This window comes from Phacochoerus africanus, chromosome 15 (genome assembly GCF_016906955.1).
Source record: "Phacochoerus africanus isolate WHEZ1 chromosome 15, ROS_Pafr_v1, whole genome shotgun sequence".
NCBI lineage: Eukaryota > Metazoa > Chordata > Mammalia > Artiodactyla > Suidae > Phacochoerus > Phacochoerus africanus.
The window spans coordinates 90,763,388-90,787,715 of NC_062558.1; the positions used below are offsets into that span (position 1 = coordinate 90,763,388).

The window sequence follows — 24,328 nt, forward strand, 5'->3', positions numbered from 1 at the left end:
AACAAAAATAACGATGCCACATCTCAGAGCTAAACAAGGAACAGTTCCCTCCTCTCACCAGCCCCCTCCATTATCCACTTTTTGGTCCCCATGTCACTTGGTTCCCACCTACTATCCCGGCAGCCTCTGAAGACTGGCTTCCTGTTCACGGGAAAGCCCAGGACTCCAGGCACAGCCCCGCTTCCATCCTGGCCTCCAAGTGCTCACACCGTCTCAACTCCCATGTTCCTCCCTGACACTTCACCTGGGCAAACCTGAACAGAGACCTTATCCTTGCCTGGTACCCGCCCCTTCCTGGAGTTCTGAGCCATCCTCAAGTGTCTCTGACAACAATGCCTACCCTGCCAGCCCAAGTGCGCCAACTACTCCGTGCCTTCACGTTTCCTTTCTGCCTCTCAGCTCTCCTGTTTTCTCCAAGATGCCCGCCACCACCTCACTGATTTTGTCCCTTGACTAATCACAAATCCACAGTATTTTCCTTTAGCTACCCCTCTGCTGCCCACTGCATCTGCCCTATAAACTTTCAAATGAACTGCCTGCCTCTCCACTCCTCTCTGCTAAGTGCTGAGCGCTGCTGGAGACCATCCCACCCAGGTGGTGTCCTCCACTGCCAACCACTGGCCTCCTGGGAAGGCCAAGAGGATCCGCTGCTCAGCACCTGCTCACACCAAGACAGCCCACCATCTCTGTCTCAAGCTCTACTTAAAAATATCAAACAAAAACAAAACAACCAAAATTGAAACAATCTATCAAATATTCATTTGCCTAGCGCCTGCAAATCGTTGTTGGTGTTACACAGCATTATTTTAAGATGGGTAAGACAAAGCCCTGTCCTCAAGGAGTCCCAGTCTAGCAGAGAACGCCAATGGAAAGCCTGGTGAGATCTTATAACCTCTCTGTATGCTTGCTGGGGGGATGGAAACCTCCAGGTGGGGGGATATCATATGCAAATACAAAGACAAGTGGCATGTGTTTACAAAGTGGAAAAAGATTTGTCCTGGCTACTTCGTGGACTGCAAGGAGACACGCTGGGATTCCATAGTGAATATAAGTTGGTGCAAATCAGCTAAATCAGTATTCTTGGTGGGGAGAGAGACATCAAAGGTATGTTGGTGGAAGGAAGACAAGCCTTGGAAAAATTAATCCAGGCCACAGCAACTGGTTGATCTGGAATTGGAGACAGCTCAGAGCATAGTGGCCTGAGAAACTGGCAGGACAGGGAGCCCTGTAAGGGGGATGGTAAGATCAAGGGCTAAATATAGAGATGAGTTTTGGGGAGGGAAGAGGCAGACCTCCAAGATCCTTTATAATCTCGACAATTAAAATCTACAATGCACTTTCTTTCAGATGCTGAATAGAAAGTGCAGCTGTCTATTAAGATAACAGAACACCAGGACGGAATTTAAAAGGATCATCCTTTTAAAACCTGAGTCAGATGGCAGCACTGCTTTGCTGGGCATCTGCTTTGCTGAACTGCCTCCTTAGAGTAAAACCCCAAGCCTTCACCACGACTAGTAGACTCTTACAATCTGGCCCCCAGCAGGCAATCTGGCTTTTTCCCTTAACCTCTCTCCTCCTGGCTCCTGCCCTCCAGGCTGGCCTCCTTGCTGGTCCCTGAATGTCCCAATGCCCTCCTCACATTCCAACTACCCATAATGCTCTTTCTCACATGACTCGCTCCTTCACCTTCTTTAGGCCTCTTTCAAATGTCAGTTTATCAGTCTTCTCTGACCATCCCTTATGAAAAGCCCACTGCCCCAAATCCTGGCCCTGGCCACTCCTTATCTCCCTGCTCATTTCACCTCCATGCTGCCATCTGATATACTTCTGTTTCCTCAAGAATAGATGTGAGTTCCATGAGAACAAATGTTTGCTTGTTCACCGCTATCTCCCAGGTATGTGGTCAGCACTTACTACAACCTGTAGCATGAATAAACTGGGGACTTGAGGGAAATGAAGAATTTTAAAAAGTGTGGCCACAGGAATCTGTGTGATAATAAAAGAGATCAAAGCCTGTGGACTACAGGTAGAGTCCTGCCTAGGTCAGAGGCCACAGCACGCTCACCTGGCATATGCAGGTGTACACAGATGGAGACCAGTCTGCCCACAGGACCAGAGACCACACCTGTTAGCCTCACCAACACTGCATGTAAAAAGCAGAGTGAATGACAGGTACTCCTGTGCTTTAGGAATGTTTTAGTAACTCGTGGATTTACAGACCTGTTCATTTTTATCTGGCAAAGAAAGGCTCATTTTGACATCCGACTTCATTCTCCGCAGAAGGTATGGATTTATGGTGTCTCGTAGGACACATGCACACTTATAAGCAGTTTTAACCTTTAATAAGAGAAAAGGGAAAACAATTACTGCATGTCTAAGGAATGCATTTGTCCTTACCTCTCAATTGAGCCCAATGTTTAAAAAAAATTTTTTTAAAGAATGATCAGTGGTTGTACAAAATTGTTGGAAATGGCTGGAAAATGGTCTGGCAAAATTACCATAAGTTCTATATACTCCAGGAGGTGGCAGCTTTCATAATAATATCATCAGCTAAAGTAAATACACAAATAAAACTTCTCATTAACCAAAATGGACCAAAAAAAACCCCCTTGTAATCCTGTGCCCTATTCCACCTCTATTTAATTATTATCACATAGTTAAGCCCTAAAGTAGAGATTTATTCGGTTCTCGACCACCCTCTAGGGAAAAAACTGCTTTCAAACAAATCTCAGTTTATAATCTTGTACTCTCCAACGGCTACAAAGGAACAGCTACCCTGCAAGACTGAAGATCAAACACTAACTTGGGGAAACACCGCAGCAATGGGAAGAGCAGATAATAAGCAGAGATTACTGGCCACTGGAGACTAGGAGGGTAAGTTCAAGTAAAGCCCTATGATCCCAGAAATGAAAGGTCACTCTAGCCTACAATGGAGCATATGGTTCTGTAATGGAGCACAGCCACATGAGATGGGTATTAACTGTACAGAGAAAAACAAAGACCCACAGTGCAGGAAACCACTCCCTCTGCAATTCACTTAAAGGCAAACAAAGAATTCAATAAATTATTGATACTTAAAAAAAAAATCTAAATAGGCTTAACAACCTAGTAAATTACTATTTAATGCAACGAGAAAACTTCCAACTAAAGCATAAACTTAAGAAAGTTATCAGCAAAATGAATAATAACAACAGCTTGACCATAATAAACACAGACAAATTCATGTTAAAAAGATTAACATGGTAAAAAAGAAAACATTTCAAAAGACCTTAAGAACACCCTCCTCAAGTTTGCATACATGTATGTGTGTATATCTTTTGCATGTATAAATATAAAAACAATTTTACTTGGACCAGCAGACAACAACAAAGAAGCCCCATTAAATTAACAACTTTTAATGACAGGAAGCCCTGTAAATGTATGGTTCAGACATTGATAAAAATTGCCTTTAAAATGATGATCAGGTACATTTCATGGTTTGTAATACACAGATGATTAAATTTCAGAATTAAACAAGACATTGCATTCCCATCAAGGAAGCAAGTACATTGTTTAAAATCTTCCTAAAAAAAAATATATATATATATATATATATACATACACACAGTGTGTTAAGGAAACTCTGCCCATATGCTCACTCCTACCCCCCATTTCTCTCGTCAGGAAGAATGAGTGAGCTGGCTGATGATGGTGGAAAACGAGGGCTGGGCTGGTGAGGGGCCTGGCAGCTCGCTCCTGCTCTCTCCTGCCTGTCCACCCTTCTGGGGGTTCTTTCCCCCTTCCCCTGCTCCTGGCCCACTTGTGGTGAATTCATAAGGGTGGGGGCTCAGAGTGGTTGGGGATGGGTCTGTTTTTTTTTTGGACTCTCCCCAGTGGAAGATCTTAAGCATCTGCCAGGGGTGGAGATGTGAGAGCAGGGAAGACCGAGAAACTCTGTTTTAGTCTTGATGTCAAACCACATTCTCCAGCCCATCCTTCCTAGAGAATCCTGAGCTTCAAGCAATAGAGCCAGTTCTATACTGAATTCTCATCTGTTTCTTGTGACTGTCTCTCTGGGAGTAAAAACACATGATGGGAATTCACTGTACTTCCCCATCCCTCCCACCTCCCCCATGCCTTGGGAAATGTTTACCTCGTTGAACTTTCTATTCCTATTCCTTCCTTCCTATTCCTGACAAGGCAGAGTGATACTACTCCCCAGGTCTGCCTCTTCCAGAGCTGAGCAACCTTAGGCAAGTTGCCAAAATGCTGAGTCTCCATAACCTTGAGTGTGAAATGAGGAGACTCAAGCAGATGACTCCTCGGGTTCTTTTCAGCTCTGAATCCCCTGAGCAAACTCAACGCACAAATGCAAGACACAGTCCGTGTTTCTGGAAGTTAATGCTCTTCCCCCTCAGCCTCCCCAGCGTTTGGGGTCCAAATCATGCCTGGTTCAGGAAACCTGTCTGGACTCCCACACGTGCTGACACCGGATAGCGCCCCTGACCACAGTGCTCATCGCCCTGTACTGGGGTCATCTGTTCATTTACCGCTTCCCCCTGCACTCTCTCCACCGGACCAGGAGTACTATTCAAGGGAAGGTTCTGATTGTCAACTGTTTCCCATCCTTTTAGCCCCAGCCTGATACACAAAATATCTGACAGACTACCTTCTTCAGATTCAATAATTACAACTACAAACTTAAACAAAAAAGGAGCAAATAAAAACAACACCTCTGCTCCCGAGGATTTGACAATCTAGAAAGGGAAAGGAGATAAGTGCACAAACTTCTGAAACAAGGACTTCAAGAAAGAAACGGACTATATTTACATTGTCTCAAAGTATCTCCCCATAAATGACTTATGAACTATAAAGGAGAAGGGGTCCCGTCAAAGAGTTTAGAAATCTGGCAAAACCACCTCACCCAAGTCATGAGACCACCACCAATGAAGGGACAGCACGTGCCTCCAGGTATGAAGCACAGAGAAAGGTCACTTCTGCACTATTCCTGCCAAAAAGGCATAACCTGAATCTAATCATGAAGAACGGAGGACAAGCCCAAAGTGAGGCATATTCTACAGATTATCAGGCCTGTATCTTCAAAAACATTAAGGGCATGAAAGCAAAAGACAGACCAGAGGAACTGGTACAGATTAAAGGAGACCGAAGAGACATGGAAATCACTGGAACAGCTGGAACAACATGAATGACATATAGATTAATAACAGAACTACATCAATGTTAAATTTCCTCCTGATTTTGATGTTTATACTGTGGTTATGGAAGACAGTGTCCCTGTTCTTAGGAAATACACACTGAAGGACTTGTAGGAAAGGAGCATCATGTCTGTAACTTGCCTTCAGGTGTGGGGGTGTGGGGGTGTGTGTGTACACTCATGGAGAGAGAGAGAGCGAGGGAGACAGGGAAGGGAGAGGGAGGGAAGGAATGATAAAATTAATATGGCAAAAATGTTAGCAAAATGCTAACAATTAATTAGTAAATCTCGATGAAGAGTATATAAGGAGTTCTTTTTTACAATTCTTACAACTTTCTGTTAAGTTTGAAATTATTTCAAAATAAAAAGTTAAAAAAAGAAAAAAACCAGGATAAATGAAGGACAATAGGGATTCAATAGAGGAAGAAAGCACTTACAAAAGTTAATTAAAAAGCAAAAATCATTCAATCTCAAAATTCAAAAGGTTTTATAAATGCTTTTTAGGGCACTTCTCTAATTTTAAAGGACTAAAATCTTTTTCTAGTTAAATACAGCAAAACATGTGAGCATCTCTCTCTCTCTCTTTTTTTTTTTTTGGTCTTTTCTTGTCCTTTTAGGGCTGCACCCATTGCACCCATGGCATATGGAGGTTCCCAAGCTAGGGGTCGAATCAGAGCTGTAGCCACCTACCTACACCACAGTCACAGCAACGCCAGGTACAAGCCGAGTCTGCGACCTACATCATGGCAACACCGGATCCTTAACCCACTGAGCAAGGCCAGGGATCAAACACACAACGTCATGGTTCCTAGTCGGATTCATTTCTGCTGCGCCACGACGGGAGCTCCGAATGTCTCTTTTGGTGGCAGACTTTATTTCTAGCTCAGTCATAACCTGGCAGGTACAGGCCTCCATCTAAGGGCTATGCAGAGACTCTGCCTCTTGCCAAGGCTGAAGCTTGCCCCCCTAAATGCCACAAACTGCCCTCCAGTCAGCTTTACCTCCTGACAGCCCTGTCTGTGACAATCCCACTCTACCAGTCACCCAGGCTGAAACCTCAGGGTCAGCTGCAGCAAGCTCGCCCCTCAACACCCAATTTGCTTTATCTTAACAACCTCCACGTCTTGTTTGTTCTGCCTTTAAAAAAATGCTACTTAAGGCTGGTGCTCTCATCTTCTTTCTCAGGACCACCGCCCACACCCAGGTCCAGGTCCTAATCACATTCCTGACCACAATTCCTACCAGTCCCTCAATGCTGGCCTCTCTCCCGTAACTACCTGCAGCCCGAGAAACCCTCCAAGAACAGCCGGCTCCCAGCCTCAGACACCTTCAGTGGCACCTCCCAGCGTAAGCGCTTATGCCTCCCCCTCAAAACCCCCACTGCCAGCATCTGCATTTCCTGCAATCAAGCATGTCTCTTCAAGGCTGACAGCCACATAACATGGATGCCATCACACTACTGCTCTAATATAGAATGCCCACTCCTCCCAACCTGTTTTCCAAAAATCAGGTTAAAAGACACATTTCTCAAGAAGTCTTCCCTGGTTTCCTCTTTTCTAAGCTTTTACGCTACTTTATAAGATGTACTACCCAAATTGGCACTATTATATGCTGTCCAGAACTGATTCACTTTGGTGTCATAATTCCTGACTGATCTTGAATACTCCACATGATTTTTTTGTTAAAAAATCATCAGGAAAATTATGAGCTATCAAGCTAAAATAATTCTGTGATTTTTATCAGATACCACTTTAAAAGCTTGGCCATTTCCCTTACACTCTGAATGACTTGGCTACAAAGCATGGTATTTAAGGAACATTTTAATATATGGCACAAATGAATGTTTCCACAGAAAAGAAAATCATGGACTTGGAGAATAGACTTGCGGTTGCCCGAGGGGAGGGGGAGAGAGTGGGAGGGTTTGGGAGCTTGGGGTCAACGGATGCAAACTATTGCTCATGAAAGGATTGACAATGAGATCCTGCTGTGTAGCACTGAAAACTCTGTCTAGATACTTACAATGCAGCACGACAATGGGAGAAAAAATTATGTATACATGTATGTGTAACTGGGTCCCCATGCTGTACAGTGGGGAAAAAAAAATGTGTTGGGGGAAATAACAATAAAAAATCAATTAAAAAAATATGTTGAAATGCCCCAAATGTTACCTGTCTGATTCGTTACCTGTACCGGGGAAGCGTTGGAATAGCCTCCCATGGTGATGGGGACTGAGAACTGCTCCATGAACACGGGCAACGTGCCCAACTTTCCTGGGAAGATGAAGTCAAAGAGCGACCACAGCTCACGGAGGTTATTCTGCATCGGTGAGCCAGACAAGATGATGCGATGAGGGGTGCGGAACTGTTTGGGGAAAGAAAGGACTTTTCTATTAAATTCACCTTTTAACAGATGGCCAAACTTACCCCAAAACACTTGCATGCGCTCTTGTTATTTAACATAACTCCGTATCATATTAGTCTACTCTAAAAGGCAGACATTTTATGCAACTTTAATTATTCAATTACACATAGATGAAAAAAAAAGCATGTATGGAAGCATTCTGCTCATTGTTCAAGCTGAAGACTATGGACTAGAGCTGGATTTGGTTACACTCTAACAACTGATCCCCACAAGAGACACACACTAAATAATGTGAATAATTAGAATTTTAGAAAACATGGTTAAAGGCAAGAATAAAAAATTTTCTGCATTAAGGCAAAACGTGTATTTCAAATTCCTACGCACAAGCACAAGGAAAGAGTCAATAAGTGCGTTACTAAATGCAGAGAGTTTATTAAATATGATCCACCTGGAAATGCCCTTTGTTACAAGAGGTCACACCTGTTTGCAAGCAAGGGTGATGGCAGCATTTGGATTTCGGATTTTGTGTCCTTCATCCAGGATCACGTAGTGCCAGTCATGCCTGCTAATATCATCTTGCATCAGTCGAATGTAGGAGTAAGAAGTGATCAAAATGCCATGGCAATGAGCAATATCTCGAACTAGTTTCTCCTAAAACGATGACAAAATGGTAAAGCCAGTTTTAAATAAGAAATTAAATGATCATGACTCTTAAAAATCAAACCTTGCAATCATGAAGCAATCTACAACACTTTATAAATATGTACACACACATAATACACACAATGTAATTACACATTATCAGCAAGTTTATGTTTCATTAATCTGTAAGTAGTAAACACTGACTACTGTAACCACTATTGTTGGGGAGGAGGGCGCAAAAGAAAGCCAGAAAAATTATAATACGTAAACACCCAATTTTTACTTTTCTAAAACATCCTTTATGTTAATCCTTGTTAAACTTAAAACAAGGTAGATGGAAAGTGATTTACTATTTTAAAACAAAAGCAAGAAAAGACAGAAAAGCCAAAGAGACAAGATAAATCCAGGAGCTCTAATAAGGTATAACATGAATTCAAGGAGGATAGAATAGAAAGGATATAAAAGAAGCGATTTTTTTTTTTTAATGACAGAAAACACCCTAGAGAGCCAGGCAGAAACATCACAAAAGCCATCCACCTGGGTATATACCTTCTAGATAATCTGAATTCCAAAAATAAAGAAAAAAGAGAGAAAACAGATTTTTAGTCAGAACAAAGCAGATTTTCAAAAAGATTCCCTTCAGAAGAAAAAGACTCTACGTGCATTGGATATCTTTTCCACAACACTAAAAATGTCAGAAAGCAAAGAGAAAGGCTTCCCATAATTCTAGGGGGAAGGCGAAGACCCTGGAATTCTGCGTTGATCCAAATTACCAGTCATACTTGACAGAAAATAAATACATAACTCCCACCTTCAGACATGCAAGCACAGAAGACAGACCAGCTGGAGATGGGTTACGAACAGCACACCCTCTCCAGCCAGTGCAGGGGCACAGTCACTAAAAGAACATGGTCCCTCCCTGCCCGGAGGAGGAGGCTGCTCAGGATGCCGCATGGGAGCAGACACCAGAGCTCCCCACCAGGATGCTCATCCCAGACAAGCACTCACAGCAACTGTCTGAGAAGACAGTTGGCCTATTAACCCCCAATCTACAGATGAGAAAACTGTGGCTTGGAGAGACAATAAACAATATTATGAGGTCACACAGCTGGAAAGTGGTGCAGTCAGGCTCTGAGTGTAGAAAAGCAGCCAATTCCAGAGCTAGTATTAGCTGACTATGAGGCAACACTGCTTCTTTCTTTACTATATTAAAAGAAAACATTTTAAAGAAACAATTACATGTACCATACATACCAGTTCTTAAATTATTAAAACAACAATTAAGTAAATATTAAAATATTGTTTTCTTTTTTTAAAAAAAATGTATTGGACTCTAGCTGACTTACAACCTTGTGTTGGTTCCAGGTGTACAGCAAAGTGAATCAGTTATACATATGCATACAGCCATTCTTTTTCAGATTCTTTTCCCGTACAGGTTATTACAGAGAATTTGAGCAGACTTCCCTGTGCTATACAGTAGGTCCTTGTTACTTATCTATTTTAAATATAGTAGTGTGTCTACAAAACATTGTTTTAAATACTAATGAAAACTGTTAAGAAGGGATCTAAAATATAAAAAGGAATATATTTTTCTGCTACTGTAATTCCAGTTTAACTTAACAAAACCTAAAGTGAGAACAGGAGAAAAGAACGGTGTACTAAAAACCCCACCTTATCTAAGAGTAGAATAAGGCACAGGTGATGGATACTTTTGAATTCTTTATCAAGAGATAAAAATAGGAGTTCCCATCGTGGTGCAGCGGAAATGAATCCAACTAGGAACCATGAGGCTGCGGGTTTGATCCCTGGCCTTGCTCAGTGGGTTAAGGATCTGGTGTTGCCGTGAGCTGTGATGTAGGTTGCAGACGTGGCTCGGATCCCCCATTGCTGTGGCTATGGCGTAGGCCAGTGGCTACAGCTCTGATTCAACCCCCAGCCTGGGAACCTCCATATGCAGCAGGTGCAGCCCTAAAAGGACAAAAGACAAAAAAAAATAAAAATAAAAAAATAAAAAAGAGAGACAGAGAGATAAAAATAGGTTGAAATACATTTGAAAAAAATCTAAGCCCATTTACCAAAACAGCTGCTACTTCAGCATAAATGTCAAAAAAGAAAAAAGATTGTAGAACTGTTAAACCACTGTCAGGAAAAAAACTAATAGGAAATAGAAAAGAATTAGAGAAATATAAAAGGTAGCAAATACAATAAACAGGAAGTGAGGTAGTTGGTTTCAGACTACACATTTATGTCAGGGTCTCCAGTGGGTTGTCAGCAGCGAGACTCTCTATTGGGAAAGTACAGCCAAAACCTAGCCTTGCGTTTAGGAGATCCAAACCAGAATGGCACTGAAAGTTAAGAGTAGGGGAACAATCAAAGGTATACCAAAGAAATGCAAACAAAAACACGGCAGGATCAGAAATATAAATATCAGACAAAAATAAAATGAACAGGAAAGGGAGGGATATTTTGCATTTTTAAGGAGCCAACACACGAGCAAGAAGAGCCATGCCTGCCTGCCCAGTGCACTGCACCGGAACTGAAGGCACAGCCCTCAGAGCTGCATGGGCCAAGTGGCACATCCACAGCCAGCAGGGACACAGCCACAGCTTCTGAGTTCAGCAATCAGAAAGAGAAGATGACGAAAGACAACTAAAAGGTTAAAAATTAGGGGAGTTCCCACTGTGGCTCAGCAAGTTAAGAACAAGACTAGTATCTGTGAGGTTGTGGGTTCGATCCCTGGCCTCGCTCAGTGGATTAAGGATCCAGCACTGCTATGAGCTGCAGATACAGGTCACAGTGCAGCTCACATCTGGCACTGCTGTGGCTGTGGCACAGGCCAGCAGCTGCAGCTCTGATTCAACCCCTGGCCTGGGACTTCCATATGCCACTGGTGCGACACTGAAAAGACAAATAAATAAATAAATAAATAAATAAATAAATATTTATTTATTTATTTATTTATTCAAGGGATCTGTGTATCACCATCAGTGAATGTCTTTTAACAGCTCTCAGCAGACCTCAGACCACATGAAGAATCTAAGGCTGAAATCAAACTGAGCAGCCAATGCAATCGGATAAAGAAGGAAAGTGGCACAGTAGGACAAAAACATTAGTGAAGCTTAAGGAAAAAACCTGGCAGACCTGATAAAGCAAAAAAACCTTTTGAAAAGACCAAAAAAACAGACAAACCTCTGAAAAGTTAGCTGAAGTAGCAGCTGTTTCGGTAAATGGGCTTAGATTTTTTTCAAATGTATTTCAACCTATTTTTATCTCTCTGTCTCTCTTTTTTTTTTTTTATTTTTATTTTTTTTGTCTTTTGAGAAACGTTAGAAGAGTCACCACAGATGCAAAGAACTCAAAATGTTAGCCAATGCCATATGCAGTCTAATGCCAAAAATCTGAACACTGACAGAGGACAGTTGCTAGAAAAATAAATTACCAAACAGACCCCCTAAAGATGAGACAAACCAATCAGACCAATACTGAAGAACTTGAAAAGAATGCTCTGCTTTTCCCACCAGAAGTCTACCAGACCCAAAGGGTTTTATGACTGAAGTAGGAATCGACCTTGTTATTTAAATGGTTCTAAAACACAGAAAAAGGATGTATTCCAAATCATTATCTTAAGGCTAGCAAAACCCTGTTTTTAAAACTCACAGATGCAACACACACTTGTGCATACCCCTCCCCACTAGAGATGTATTACTTTGTAAATAAAATCTAGCACCATACTAAGCTAATAAGACATCACTGGAATAGAAGAATAGCTAAATATCAGGATAACTGATACAGTAATTCATATAATCATAATTATACAAATTCTATAAAATTCAATATCTTCAAAAATGATATTATATTAATAAATAAGAATCAGAATAGTTTCTAATTCAACAGAATATAAAAGAGTGTAACAGGCACCAAGAAAATTTTGAAAGAGGAGAAGAGAAACTGTATTCTCATGTCATAATACAAAACTTCAGCGTCTAGAGCTATAATACCTGGTACTATTACAGGTTCGACAGGTGAAAGCTATACTGTTATCATGAATACTGTTCTGCCACCTTCCTATTCACAGTCTTTAATGCCACCATTAATACTATCTCCGGGGCCACAGTCATCACTTCCTGACTTTTTAACCTTATGATGAATGCAGCAGTAAACACCTGAGGGCTCACAGCCTCACAAACACAAGCACAGGTTCTCTCAGGCGTCACCTCCATCCACTTCTCCCTGACGACTGGCTCCACGCCTGCCAGTGGCCCCGCCATGGCGGCTAGTGTTCAGTGAAAAAGCAGCCGGCTGTCCCAAGATGCAATGCTCCACCCTGAGCTCATCCCACCAGCCCTGAGCCTTTAGAAACCAGAGCTGATTTCAACAGCTCCTCCACATCTAAATTTCCCACTGAGATTCTGGGCAGGCAGCTATCCCAACTCTCTCCCCATTTCCACCTCTTCTAGGAGGGCAAGGCAGCCAGAAGTCAGGAAACAGGAAGGGCATAGGGTGACAGCAAACTCACAGAATGCCCCGTGCCCTGATCTACTCCAGGCACGGAGCTGCATGTGCATGAAAGAATCAGGAGAGGAAAACAACAACGGTTTGGGGCTTGAGGTAGAGCAGAAGTGAAATTACCACTCATACATATAGAATGTCCATGGGTCACAGCCAAACCCTGGCCATGTGGATCCACTTGCTCATGACCCTGGAACTCCTAACTGCTGGCTGCATAGACTAGCCACAGTCATTCCACATACCCTCCAAGGAACATCACCCTAAACTGGATTCTGGACATCACAGTACCACAGTTAAACAAGATGCCAAGCCTCTCAAATACATTCCACCAGAGCAATGTTTAGCCTCTTTGGAGCATTTAAGAACTGAAGTTTATATGGAACATTCTGTAATGTTAGCTCTAGAAATATAGAATTTCTACCATATGCAGAAAGACGTATGATGACGAATAAGAATCAAGAAGATGCTTTTATAAAAAGAGTAAGAAAATAAATCTGTAATGTCATTGCAAATATAACCTCCACTTAACAGACACTGGGTAAAAACACATCTATTTGTTTTCACCTGATTCCATCTCAGAATTCTATAACTGCCTAGACCAGAGTTTCAATAACTGTGAATTGTTGAATATTATGGACGTCTCTATCCAAACACTTAAGACAAATCATCTCGGGCGGTTTCAAATTAAAAGCTTGTAAAATATGTAACCTCTCCTAGTTTTTGCAATTAATAGGGTACATCTGCAATTAGCCTGACTTACTGAATGCAGTGCTGTTGTCATTAAAAGATGTCTGTGAGAGTGCTGCTGTTATTATGGAGGCTCAGGAGACCAATCCCTCCTAGAGGGCAAACAGTGGACTGGTGGAAAACAACAGCCATAAATCACACTGTCAGGCAGCGGGGAGAGCGGAGTGGAGCACAGGCACATGAAGGCCATTCACGGTAAACACAGCACGGCAGCTTCCCAGGCAGGATTTACTGCACCTGTAATTAATTAAAATTTCCTTCAAGCTAAATCTTTAATAAACAAGGATTTGTGCTGACAATGAAGAAAAAAAAAAGGGCTCCAACAACATAATTTTACAATATCCCTCAAACAACAAGCAGAGCATCTATCATTTCTCGTACCAGGTGTATATACCATCTCGAAAGTTAATAGGAACTATATCACTTTGTGTTATAATCTGTGTACTTGAAGTGGGTCTGAAATATTTAGGAAACTTGAGGGACCGTGTGGCCCTTTTCTGCTTTTATTCATTATGTTTTTACGGACTCCCAGCTTTTCACAAAGCCAGGTCTTTTTATACTAGTGTTTCAGAAAACAGGCCTTTTTAAAGGACACGTGATGGTAGCTGCATCAGATGGCCATGTTTCTGTGTGGTCTGTTCTTTAACCACGCTTTGCATTTCCCAAAAAGAATCATAACATTCTATTTCACTGCTTCTATTTGGGGCTAATGCATTTAGACATGAGGAAAAAAGGTCTAGATGTGAATGACCGTGAATGTTTTTGATAAAGCAGGTATGAACCTTCTATCTTGAATGTATTTATGCTGAATCAATCAGAAAAGTCATAGCATCTTTTCTCAAGTACAGAGATGAAGAGATCTACTATTTCCTTCGTTTCTAATAGTGGGAATTACCTGAGTAAATGTTACATGCCAGGGACCCCACTAAGCTTATCAGGCACACATATTGACCCAACGAGTCCTCACAAAATTACCCCAAACTGCCCATTTTCAAGAGATCCAACTAGGCTCAGAGAAGCTAAGTGACTTGCCTCAGATCACAAAGATATACAATGGCAAATCCAAGATTCAAACCTTGTTCTGGTAATTATAAAATCTAGGCTTTTAAATCTTTACGCTATTGCTTCATTTCCTAATCCTATGCCTCTAAATGCCATGAACGGACCAAAATGATACATCTCCTTGAATTATCAAAGATATTCCACAGAATTACTCTATCTTACAGAGCAGGGTAAGGTGGGAGAGCTCCAAAGTGACAACTGTTTCAGAATATAAGCAAGAAATCTCTCATTACACATATTCCAACACACTGAAAAAAAAAATGGGTCCTTAATAATTAAATAAACTTTACAACACAGTGCTAAAGATGCCACCACCTACTGTGAGTGATGGGATAAGTATCACAAAACTGCCTTCTTTTATTATCGTTCCATATATTTTCTTTCCTCAAGAAAATGATTAGCTTTTCAAGGTCATATCCATTTTTTGGAGCCCTAACAGCATCAAATACATGCAATATTGTGTTTATAGTTATTCAACAAATAAACATTAATCAACTTACATATCAAGTTTCTCTCCGTTAGAAAACAGGGACCATAAAACATAATGAGAAAAGGAAAATCGTAGATTCCTATTAAATGAAATTTCAGCTGACCATTAAAGTAGATTCAGAGCCGGAAAATGTCTTTATCTGATTTGATCATTTGGTTGAAAATATTAGCCACATATTTTTTTGCCCAGTTCCTGGGTGTGTTTTTGATAATTCTAAATTATGCTGTCAACCAAAGAGAACATTAACAAAGATAATATAGGATCACATGGTGACAGAGGTGGGAAGCTAAAAGGCAATTTAAGGAAGAAGAATGATAAACACACTCCCTTTAGAAGTTGTTTGATCATTTTCTATTTGTTCTCTAAATGAAAACCTTTCAAAATTTTCAAAATTTTACATCTTACCAGTTACAACAAATCATTAGAAAAATAAAAATAATCTATATAAGCAGAATAATTCTGGCATTATTACCCATTTAAGTTATCTAAAGAGAAATTCCCCACCCTCTTTCCTCTAGCACTGAATGTCCTATGCCAGAGCACAACTATTACATTTAGACAGGACAGCCAGTGGGCACAGAAAGCTCCCCTATGGAAAAAAGGAATCTCAACCTATAAGGATGGAAAGGAAGCCAGACATTAGACGCTGGGTTAGAGGACAGACCAGCACTGACTGAATATCTGAATTGTGATTTTCTTTCTATAGTGTTTACTTTTTCCATTACAGTCACTTTACAGTGTTCTGTCCATTTTCTACTGCACAGCAAGGTGACATATACATGTATACATTCTTTTTTCTCACATTATCATGCTTCATCACAAGTGACCAGACTAAAACAGACAGACAGACCAATGGAACAGAACAGAGAACCCAGAAATAAACCCAGACACCTATGGTCAATTAATCTTCAATATAGGAGGCAAGAATATAAAATGGGAAAAAGTCTCTTCAGCAAGTGATGCTGGAAAAATGGGATGGTTGTATGTGAATCAATGAAACTGGAACACACCCTCACACCATGCACAAAAATAAACTCAAAATGGCTTAAAGACTTAAATGTAAGACAAGCACCACCAAACTCCTAGAAGAGAACACAGGCAAAACATTCTGATATCAACCTTACAAATGTTTTCTCAGGTCAGTCTCCCAAAGCAACAGAAATAAAAGCAAAAATAAACCAATGGGACCTAATCAAACTGACAAGCTTTTGCACAGCAAAGGAAACCATAAAAAAAAAAAAAAGACAACTTACAGAATGGGAGAAAATAGTTTCAAGCGATGCAGCTGACAAGGGTTTAATCTCTAAAATAAGCAAACAACTTACAAAACTCAACAGCAAAAAAGCCAAAAACCCAATTGAAAAATGGGCAAAAGACCTGAACAGACATTTCTCCAAAGAAGACATAGAGATGGCCAACAAGCACATGAAAAAATGCTCAACATCACTGATTATTAGAGAAATGCAAATCAAAACTACTATGAGGTACCACCTCACACCAGTCAGAATGGCCATCATTAATAAGTCCACAAATAACAAGTGCTAGAGGGGGTGTGGAGAAAAGGGAACCCTCCTGCACTGTTGGTGGGAATGAATTGTGATTAATGTAAACTCGGAGTTCCTGTTGTGGCTCAGTAGGTTAAAAACCGACCAGTAATCATGAGGATGCAGGTTTGATCCCTGGCCTTGCTCAGTAGGTTAAGGATCCAGCGTTGCCACAAGCTGCGGTATAGATTGCAGATGCAGCTTGGATGTGACTGGCGTTGCTATGGCTGTGGGATAGGCTGGCAGCTACAGCTCGGATTTGACCCCTAGCCCGGAACTTCAATGTGCCAAAGGTGTGGCCCTAAAAAGAGAAAAGAAAAAGAAATGTAAACTCTCTTACAATCTGACACACACCTGTAAGCTAACTGAGTGCATAGGGTGGGGACAAAGATCTATATACACAAATATAAAAGGAAGGAGCAAAGGAATCAAATGCCACTTGGTGTTTTAATCCAGAAGCCAGAGTTCTGACCTGGGAGGTGTTACTAACAAGGTTTGTGCAGAGGAATTAACACATTTTCAACACATTGGCATCACAAATGATAAACTGATATTAACATTAATACATTAATAATAAATTGCCTTTTTTTTTTTTTTGGCTGCACCCATGGCATATAGAAAGTTCCTGGGCCAGAGATCCAACCTGCACCACACACAGCAGTAACCAGAGCCAGAGTCACAACAGTGATGCCAGGTCCTTAACCTGCTGAGCCACCAAGGAATTCCTGATTGTGTTTCTAAATGGAGAGTCTGGTTTGAAAGATACAAAAGAACATCTTTTCAACTTTTGCATTACAGCTTACCTCTTTAGCGATCTGGGGTACTTTATAATGGAAAAGGAACTGTCCAAAGAGTTAAGGGTCAAACGTAAAAACACAAGTCTACTGCTTTTCCTCAAAAGTTAAGAAACTTCAAGTTAAGTCCTTGGTAAACTGTTAAGCACTAAAAAAATTATGAGCAAGCATATGTATGCACGTGTCTGTATGTGCAAAACCACCTCAGAAGGGGCATAACTATAAACAAAAGTGAAATAATTTATTCTCCAAGCAAGTTAAGGAAGCAAGTCTCACGAAAAGAGACAGTGACCAGTGTCAATTATACTTCCATTAATTAGTCAATATATTTCATTCACATGAAGGTTGTTCTTCAGGCTATAATAACAGCAGAAATGCAAGTAAGCCATGATATGGTATAGGTATGAAACGTATTAATTCACCAGTGCAAAATAAAGATAAACATGAAAAATATGCCTTTTAAAGACATTCACCAACAGATGAATCCTACTACAGAGTTCTGTAATACAAAACATTAGAGATGTCAATAGACAAGGGAAGTGAAAAAAGAAATAAAAAATGTTTTATGAGGGTGATAACAGAACAGTGATAACAATTTAGTTTGACTAGAAAAACAATCTAAACTTATTTTCATGCTGCTAAACACAAAATAACTTGTCTTTTTTTGTTTTTGATTGTGGCAGCTACCCCACTTCATTAAATTATTTCAACTCATTTGCTCTTTCATTTATCATTTAAAATTCCTTTGGGAGTTCCCGTTGTGGCACAGTGGTTAACGAATCCGACTAGGAACCATGAGGTTGCGGGTTCGATCCCTGCCCTTGCTCAGTGGGTCAAGGTTCCGGTGTTGCCGTGAGCTGTGGTGTAGGTCGCAGATGCAGCTCGGATCCTGCGTTGCTGTGGCTCTGGCGTAGGCTGGCAGCTACAGCTCCGATTCGACCCCTAGCCTGGGAACCTCCATATGCCGCAGGAACAGCTCAAGAAATGGCAAAAAAGACCAAAAAAAAAAAAAAATCCTTTGATTTTAACAATAGCTAATAAAAGCAAGATTCCGTCTCATCAAAACTGAGCCACCAAATTAGAGATAGTCGTGATTCACTTCTATCGCGATCATGAACAAAATGGGGATTTGGGGGAAAGGGGGTGCTGGCAGAATTGCAGACACTGGACTTTGGTGGCTGACATGTATGTAACTGAGCAAGGCAAATGCTGGACAGCTCTTTTAGCTGACACTGCTCAAGTGCTCTGAAACTCAGAACAGAGAGAACTCACAACAAACTGCCACTTCTTGTCTACAGAGTAACCTGCAAACCCACAGTGAAAATGTGTAACTGTTGTCTATTCAGCTACAGAGCACTTGGGATACAAAAATGATAAGGGTTGGTGTTCCCCCTGGGGTGCAGTAGGTTAGGAATCTGACCACGGCAGCTCAGGGTGATGTGGCGGCAGGGTTCAATCCCCAGCCTGGTATAGTGGGTTAAAGGTTCGGGTGATGCCATAGCTGTGGGGTAGGTCACAGCTGTGGCTCCAATTCAATCTCTGGCCTGGGAATTTCCATATGCCATGGAAAATAAAATAAAATAAAAAATGAGGCCACCCTGCAGAGCTTACAGTCTAGATTGTAAGTCCAGATAAGAATTTCAAAAGCTTAATATAAACTATCTATTGCTACCCGTATAAGAATAGGTCAAAACTTCCTTCTTGATGATGTGGCTAAAACTACGAATAAGTGAGGAAATGCAAATTTCAAAAAACAGTGATTCTACTTACATGGTGAACAAGGATTCAAAGAACAAAAACCAACTAAAAGGCAACACTACAAACTATAAAATTCTCAAAATGGCAGGCTGGTTTTTTGCTCATTAAAAACACACTTTAAAAGCATGTTAACAAATGGATTTACCAATTAAGAGCTATTACATTACATTTTGAACCCACTTTCCTAAAATTGTGTAAAGCCAATAATGCCCCAAATCCAGCCAGTTAAATGCTACATAAGCCCCCTGATTTCTAGTCCTACTCAAGCTACCAAGTTTGTGGCACCCTGCATGTGCTCAGTTGTGTTTTACTGGACAACAAACATGTCTCATCACCACTATGGACTGTTAGAATGATAAAGCCTAGTTGTTCTGAAAATACAGAGTTCTAAATTAACTCAATAAGTTTAAATGCATGAAACAAACATAGGAACAAACATTTGAGAGATACATGGATCAAAGCAAAAACAAAGCAGAGAGCTTTAAAACAAAACAAACAAAAAGGTACCATAATACTGTAGTGTTACCTTTTTGTGGGTAAAGGAACCAGTTTCATGCAGAATTGCCACTCTGAATGGAGGCCACCACGTGTGAAATTCCTTCACCCACTGATGCATCACTGTCGTCGGACAAACGATTATAGTTGGGCCCAACCCCTCGAACCTGCAACCAAAATGTCCAAGAAGAAAAGACAACCATGAATGGCAGCATATGGACAATCAACTGACAAAAAAACACATAACAGTCCAAAAAGAAAATCCTAGTTACTGAACTTTACTGACATTTTCTTGAAAGAAAAAGCTATTGGAGGATAAAAACCACTATGTGAAACCCTACAACCCCATCAATTAGTGGGGCAGGTGTTAAGAGGAAACACCAGCTAGTACATGAAAAGACAATGTCTATAACAAAGTAAAAGACAAACAAAAATCATCTAACAAAGGAGTTCCCGTGTGGCTGCAGAGGATTAAGTATCCAGCATTGTCACTGCAGCAGCCCAGGTCACTGCTATAGTGCAGGTTCAATCCCTGGCCCGGGAACATCCACATGCCACAGGAAAAGCCAAAAAAAAAAAAAAAAAATCCGTAACAAAAACACTTCTCTCTCTTCTTCTATTACAGATTACTGCAAGTATTATACAGTGTATTGTAGCCTAAGTGAATACAAGACTATTTCAATTGGTCCCAAGCTTTAGAGTATACTAAGAGTCTTCACCCCTAGGATTTCCTCCTCACAGCCCCAGGAAGTGAGCAGAACTGAAATCCTGCAGTGTTTGGGGCTGCTGAGGGCTGGTGTGCCCAAGGCCCTATGGTCACCAGAAGATGGATCAAAGCCTCAAGTTGGTTTTCCAACCACTGCAGCCCACTCTTGCTATATCATGCCGCTCACCTCTCAGTGGGTGAGCATCGGAGTGACCGTTCCACCCAGAAAGCCTAAAGGAATGCAGCCTACTCAGTTCCCATGGAAAGCAGCTGAGCACTGCGTAGCAAGAGTCCTAACAAGAGGCATGTGTTGACCCAGCAATCCCAGGACAAATATCTGTGTACCAGGATACTTTCAGTAGCATTATTTGTATTATGGGGAAAGTAGGCGCTTCCTGAACGTCTATAAATAAGAGAAGGCTTGAATAAACCATCCCATTTCCTCACGACAGCACAGGCTAGGTGAGGAGCACTGCCTGGGTCTGAATCCCAGCTCTGCACGCACTAACTGAACCTCAGCATCTCATCTTAAAATGGGGACAAAAATAATACTGCTCTTACAGGGTTATATGAAGGTTAAATCAATATCAAAAGTTCTTAGAACAGTATACAGTAAATATTATTAAGTTTTGCTAAATAAGATGGAATATCACATAACCATTAAAATCATCTTTGAAGAATATCTAAAGCCTAGAAAATGCTCATAAGTCTTTTAAAAAACAAAATTATTTAGGAATCACTCCTATTCACTTACACACCAGGAGCCAGTAAACTGGTCATAGTCACTGTCTCAACATCCATCTCTCCCCTCTCTCCTTCCAAAAAGAACCACAATCGTGTGCAGGTACCCCCTCTTCCTTCCTAGACATGTACTGGAGGATACTGACCACTCTCTGGCTGTGGCGAGGAGGGGAGAAGCCAGAATCTCAGTTCACCTGTGACCTGTCAGCACACAGCACTCCCCCAGCAACACTCAGCAGTCCACTGAGGGGCCCAGGAAGAAGAGCTGGCTCAACTCAGGTAAGGTCTGGGTTGGTTTCGCCTGCTGCACAGGAACAAGGAAACAGCCTGACAGCCACTGGCACTTGTGAGGCGATATGACCACTAGAATCGGCTTTAGAAGCCCCTGATGACATCACTGAGCTGCTCTGATCATGCTGTGTCTACAACCTACCTCCCCTCTGTAGGTTTTTAAGTGTACCACACATTTTGTGAACATTTAACCCAATTTGAGGCCAGGGTTTTTTTTTTTTTTACTTGCAGTGAAAATATCCTGATACATGGTGTACCCTCCATATAGGCAGCACCTGACTGAATCTGACGCACCCTGCCCTCCTTCTCTCCCGTTACCATGGAACAGGTGCCCTTTCTTTTTTTTTTTTTTTTTTTTTTGTCTTTTTAGGGTGACACCTGCAGCATATGGAGGTTCCCAGACTAGGGGTTGAATCAGAGCTACAGCCACTGGCCTACACCACAGCCACAGCAACGCCAGGTATGCAACCTACACCACAGCTCACGGCAACACCAGATCCTTAACCCACTAAGCAAGGCCAGGGATCGAACCTGCGTCCTCATGGATGCTACTCAGATTCACTTCCGCTGAGCCACGACGGGAACTCCCAGGTGCCCTTTCTCGTCTGAGCCCATAGCCCCACTACATCAATGCTCCTACATGGACAAAGCTGCTGCACTTGGGTCTTGCTGGGAGATGGGTGCTAGTCAGGGCATGAAATGAAAATCAAGCAAAAGTCAAGCTAACTATGGGACTCTCCTCAGCACTGGACTCACACTCAGCTGGTACTACCTAAGGCAACAGGGAGCCAAGACTGACAGATGACACAGAGTCACCGGCACTTTTTAAACTTTCACTCTCTGCAGCCTACCTTTTTCTGCCCGACAAGGATGCCAAATATCTGAAGCTGGATGCACATATCCACTGCACACACCTTCCCCATGCTATCTCATTAACCCCCACAGTTTCAATTACTCTTTCTACATTGACGATGCAAATCTCAGCCTCTAGCCCCAATCTTTTTTCTGATGTCAAATACCATACGCCTGGACGTCCAACTGCTGGCTGATCTCTCGGCTTAGATGTCCCCACAGCACCATACGTCATCCTCCTTGCACCTGGCCCTCCTTCATGTTTCGTAATCCAATGGGAAGAACTGTCACCTATCTCCAGGCACCTCAACTGGAAATCCAGGCCTCCTCCTTGGTCTGCCTCTCTTGATCACCTTATCGAAGCTGTACCAAGTTCATGTCATATCTACCTTCTAAATCCATCTCAAAGTCACCCAGTCTCCCCGTCTATACTGTTAACACTGCACTTCTGGCCACTATCATCTCTTACCTGGGTGACTGCACTTTCTAGCAGGATCGTTTTAAGAGTTCAAAATCTGAATGCCTCATTCTTTTGCTTAAAAGCCTTTCCGTGTTTGTCAGGACAGTTTGAATGCCTTAACCTGGCATCTGAGAACATGAAGATCTGACCCCTGCCCACCTCTTCAGCCTCACCTCTCAGGGCCCCCACCCAGTTGAGCACTCCCCAGCCAGTGCCATCTTCAGCTCCTCCAAAGTGCATACTCCTCTGACCTCTTGGCCTTTGCTGTGTCCCATCTTGCTCTCTTCACCTAGTCACCCTCTACCTGTCCTTCAGCCCTCAGCTTCTTCTATAGAGCCTTCCCTGTCCCTTTTTCTCCAGATAGGTTAAGGACCCTTCCTTGAAGCACCCACACCAGTTAGGACCTGTCAGAACATGTATCACCCTTATTGTAGTTGCGTGTTAGATCCTTCCTAAGCTCCTTGAGGGTATAGGGACAGCCTCTCTTCTAATGATCTCCATGCCTAGACCACAAGAGGTAACGAATGTATACTGGCTTTACTAAAGGAAAACGTTTTAAAGGCTGGAAGGAATTATACTGCAACGTTAAAAGAGATCATTATCTCCGAGCTGGGAAATCATGGGTGGTTTTTATTTTCTTGCTACAGTTCAATAAATGATACCTGAACTTAATTTTTTTTTTTTTGTCAATTAGAGTAAATCACACAGTACTCGAAATATTAAAAATAATCTTCTGTACAACTGAAGTACTTTGCAGTTCTAGTAGAATAACAAGCCATGACTTAAATGGAGTTTACCCTTATACTCCAATGTAACTAAATGCCTCCATCCACTTCTAAATCCTCTTAACCTCCAGCTACAGTCACTGTCCCTGCCCCTCTGCTCCGCAGAATGGGCTCAGATTGCAAGAAGCCAGGGGCTGACCCTTCCCACAGAACTAAACCCTGCTCTGCTCCTCCCCAAGGGCAGGTCTCCCTCCAATTTGCAGGCACTCCCTCAAATTCCCTGAAGGAATATGACTCTGCTGGCCCCTTCCAAGACCATATTCCTTTCTAAAAAGGATTAAATGCCCCATTCTTTCTATCCTCCAAGGGGAATTAAAGAGTTATCACCAATATGCACTTAGCAGGGATTAGGAAACAACCAATCAAAATCTATCTAAAATATTTAAAAACAAACTCAGTTTCAAAGAGACATGAATACATACATATGCTTTTACAGGTTACATAGCATTTTTGCTCATTTAAAACACACTTTCTACCAACTGCTAACTGATGACTCACACTCTGCCATTGGAGGCCAATATTTTATTCTGGCTGAACATCCATCTGGCTTTATTATGCCCTTTAATTTCTGCCATTCTGTCTATTAGAAGAGTATGGAGGTTTTCACACTGAGTGGCAATCTAGGAGCATACCTAGATTGCCCTGAACCACAGAAGGAGCAATCAAATCCATTAACAGTCACATCAACTGCACCACCTTTCCCAACCCTCAATACCGGTGAGAAGAGCATAACAAACAGCTAAATGTATGAGGATGATTAGCATCAATTACCAAACTGGCTACAATTCCTTTCATCTTTGATTATCATTGATTACCTAATGAGTTTACAACAAGCCTATAGCTCTATGGTCAAATATTTCAACCTGCAGGATGGAAATCTACTCAGAGCCTTGAATT

General features: G+C 41.7%; 1 protein-coding gene across 1 annotated transcript in view; it reads right to left on the bottom strand.

The window, feature by feature from the left end:
• ERCC6 (ERCC excision repair 6, chromatin remodeling factor) overlaps positions 1-24,328 on the bottom strand; it is a 76,712-nt gene that overhangs the window by 11,075 nt on the left and 41,309 nt on the right. The window contains exons 8-11 of the mRNA XM_047760512.1: positions 19,628-19,763; positions 8,036-8,206; positions 7,379-7,555; positions 2,221-2,337 (exon numbers count right to left, since the gene is read on the bottom strand). Coding sequence (XP_047616468.1) covers positions 2,221-2,337; positions 7,379-7,555; positions 8,036-8,206; positions 19,628-19,763 — 601 coding nt within the window. The remainder of the gene's footprint in view (positions 1-2,220; positions 2,338-7,378; positions 7,556-8,035; positions 8,207-19,627; positions 19,764-24,328) is intronic.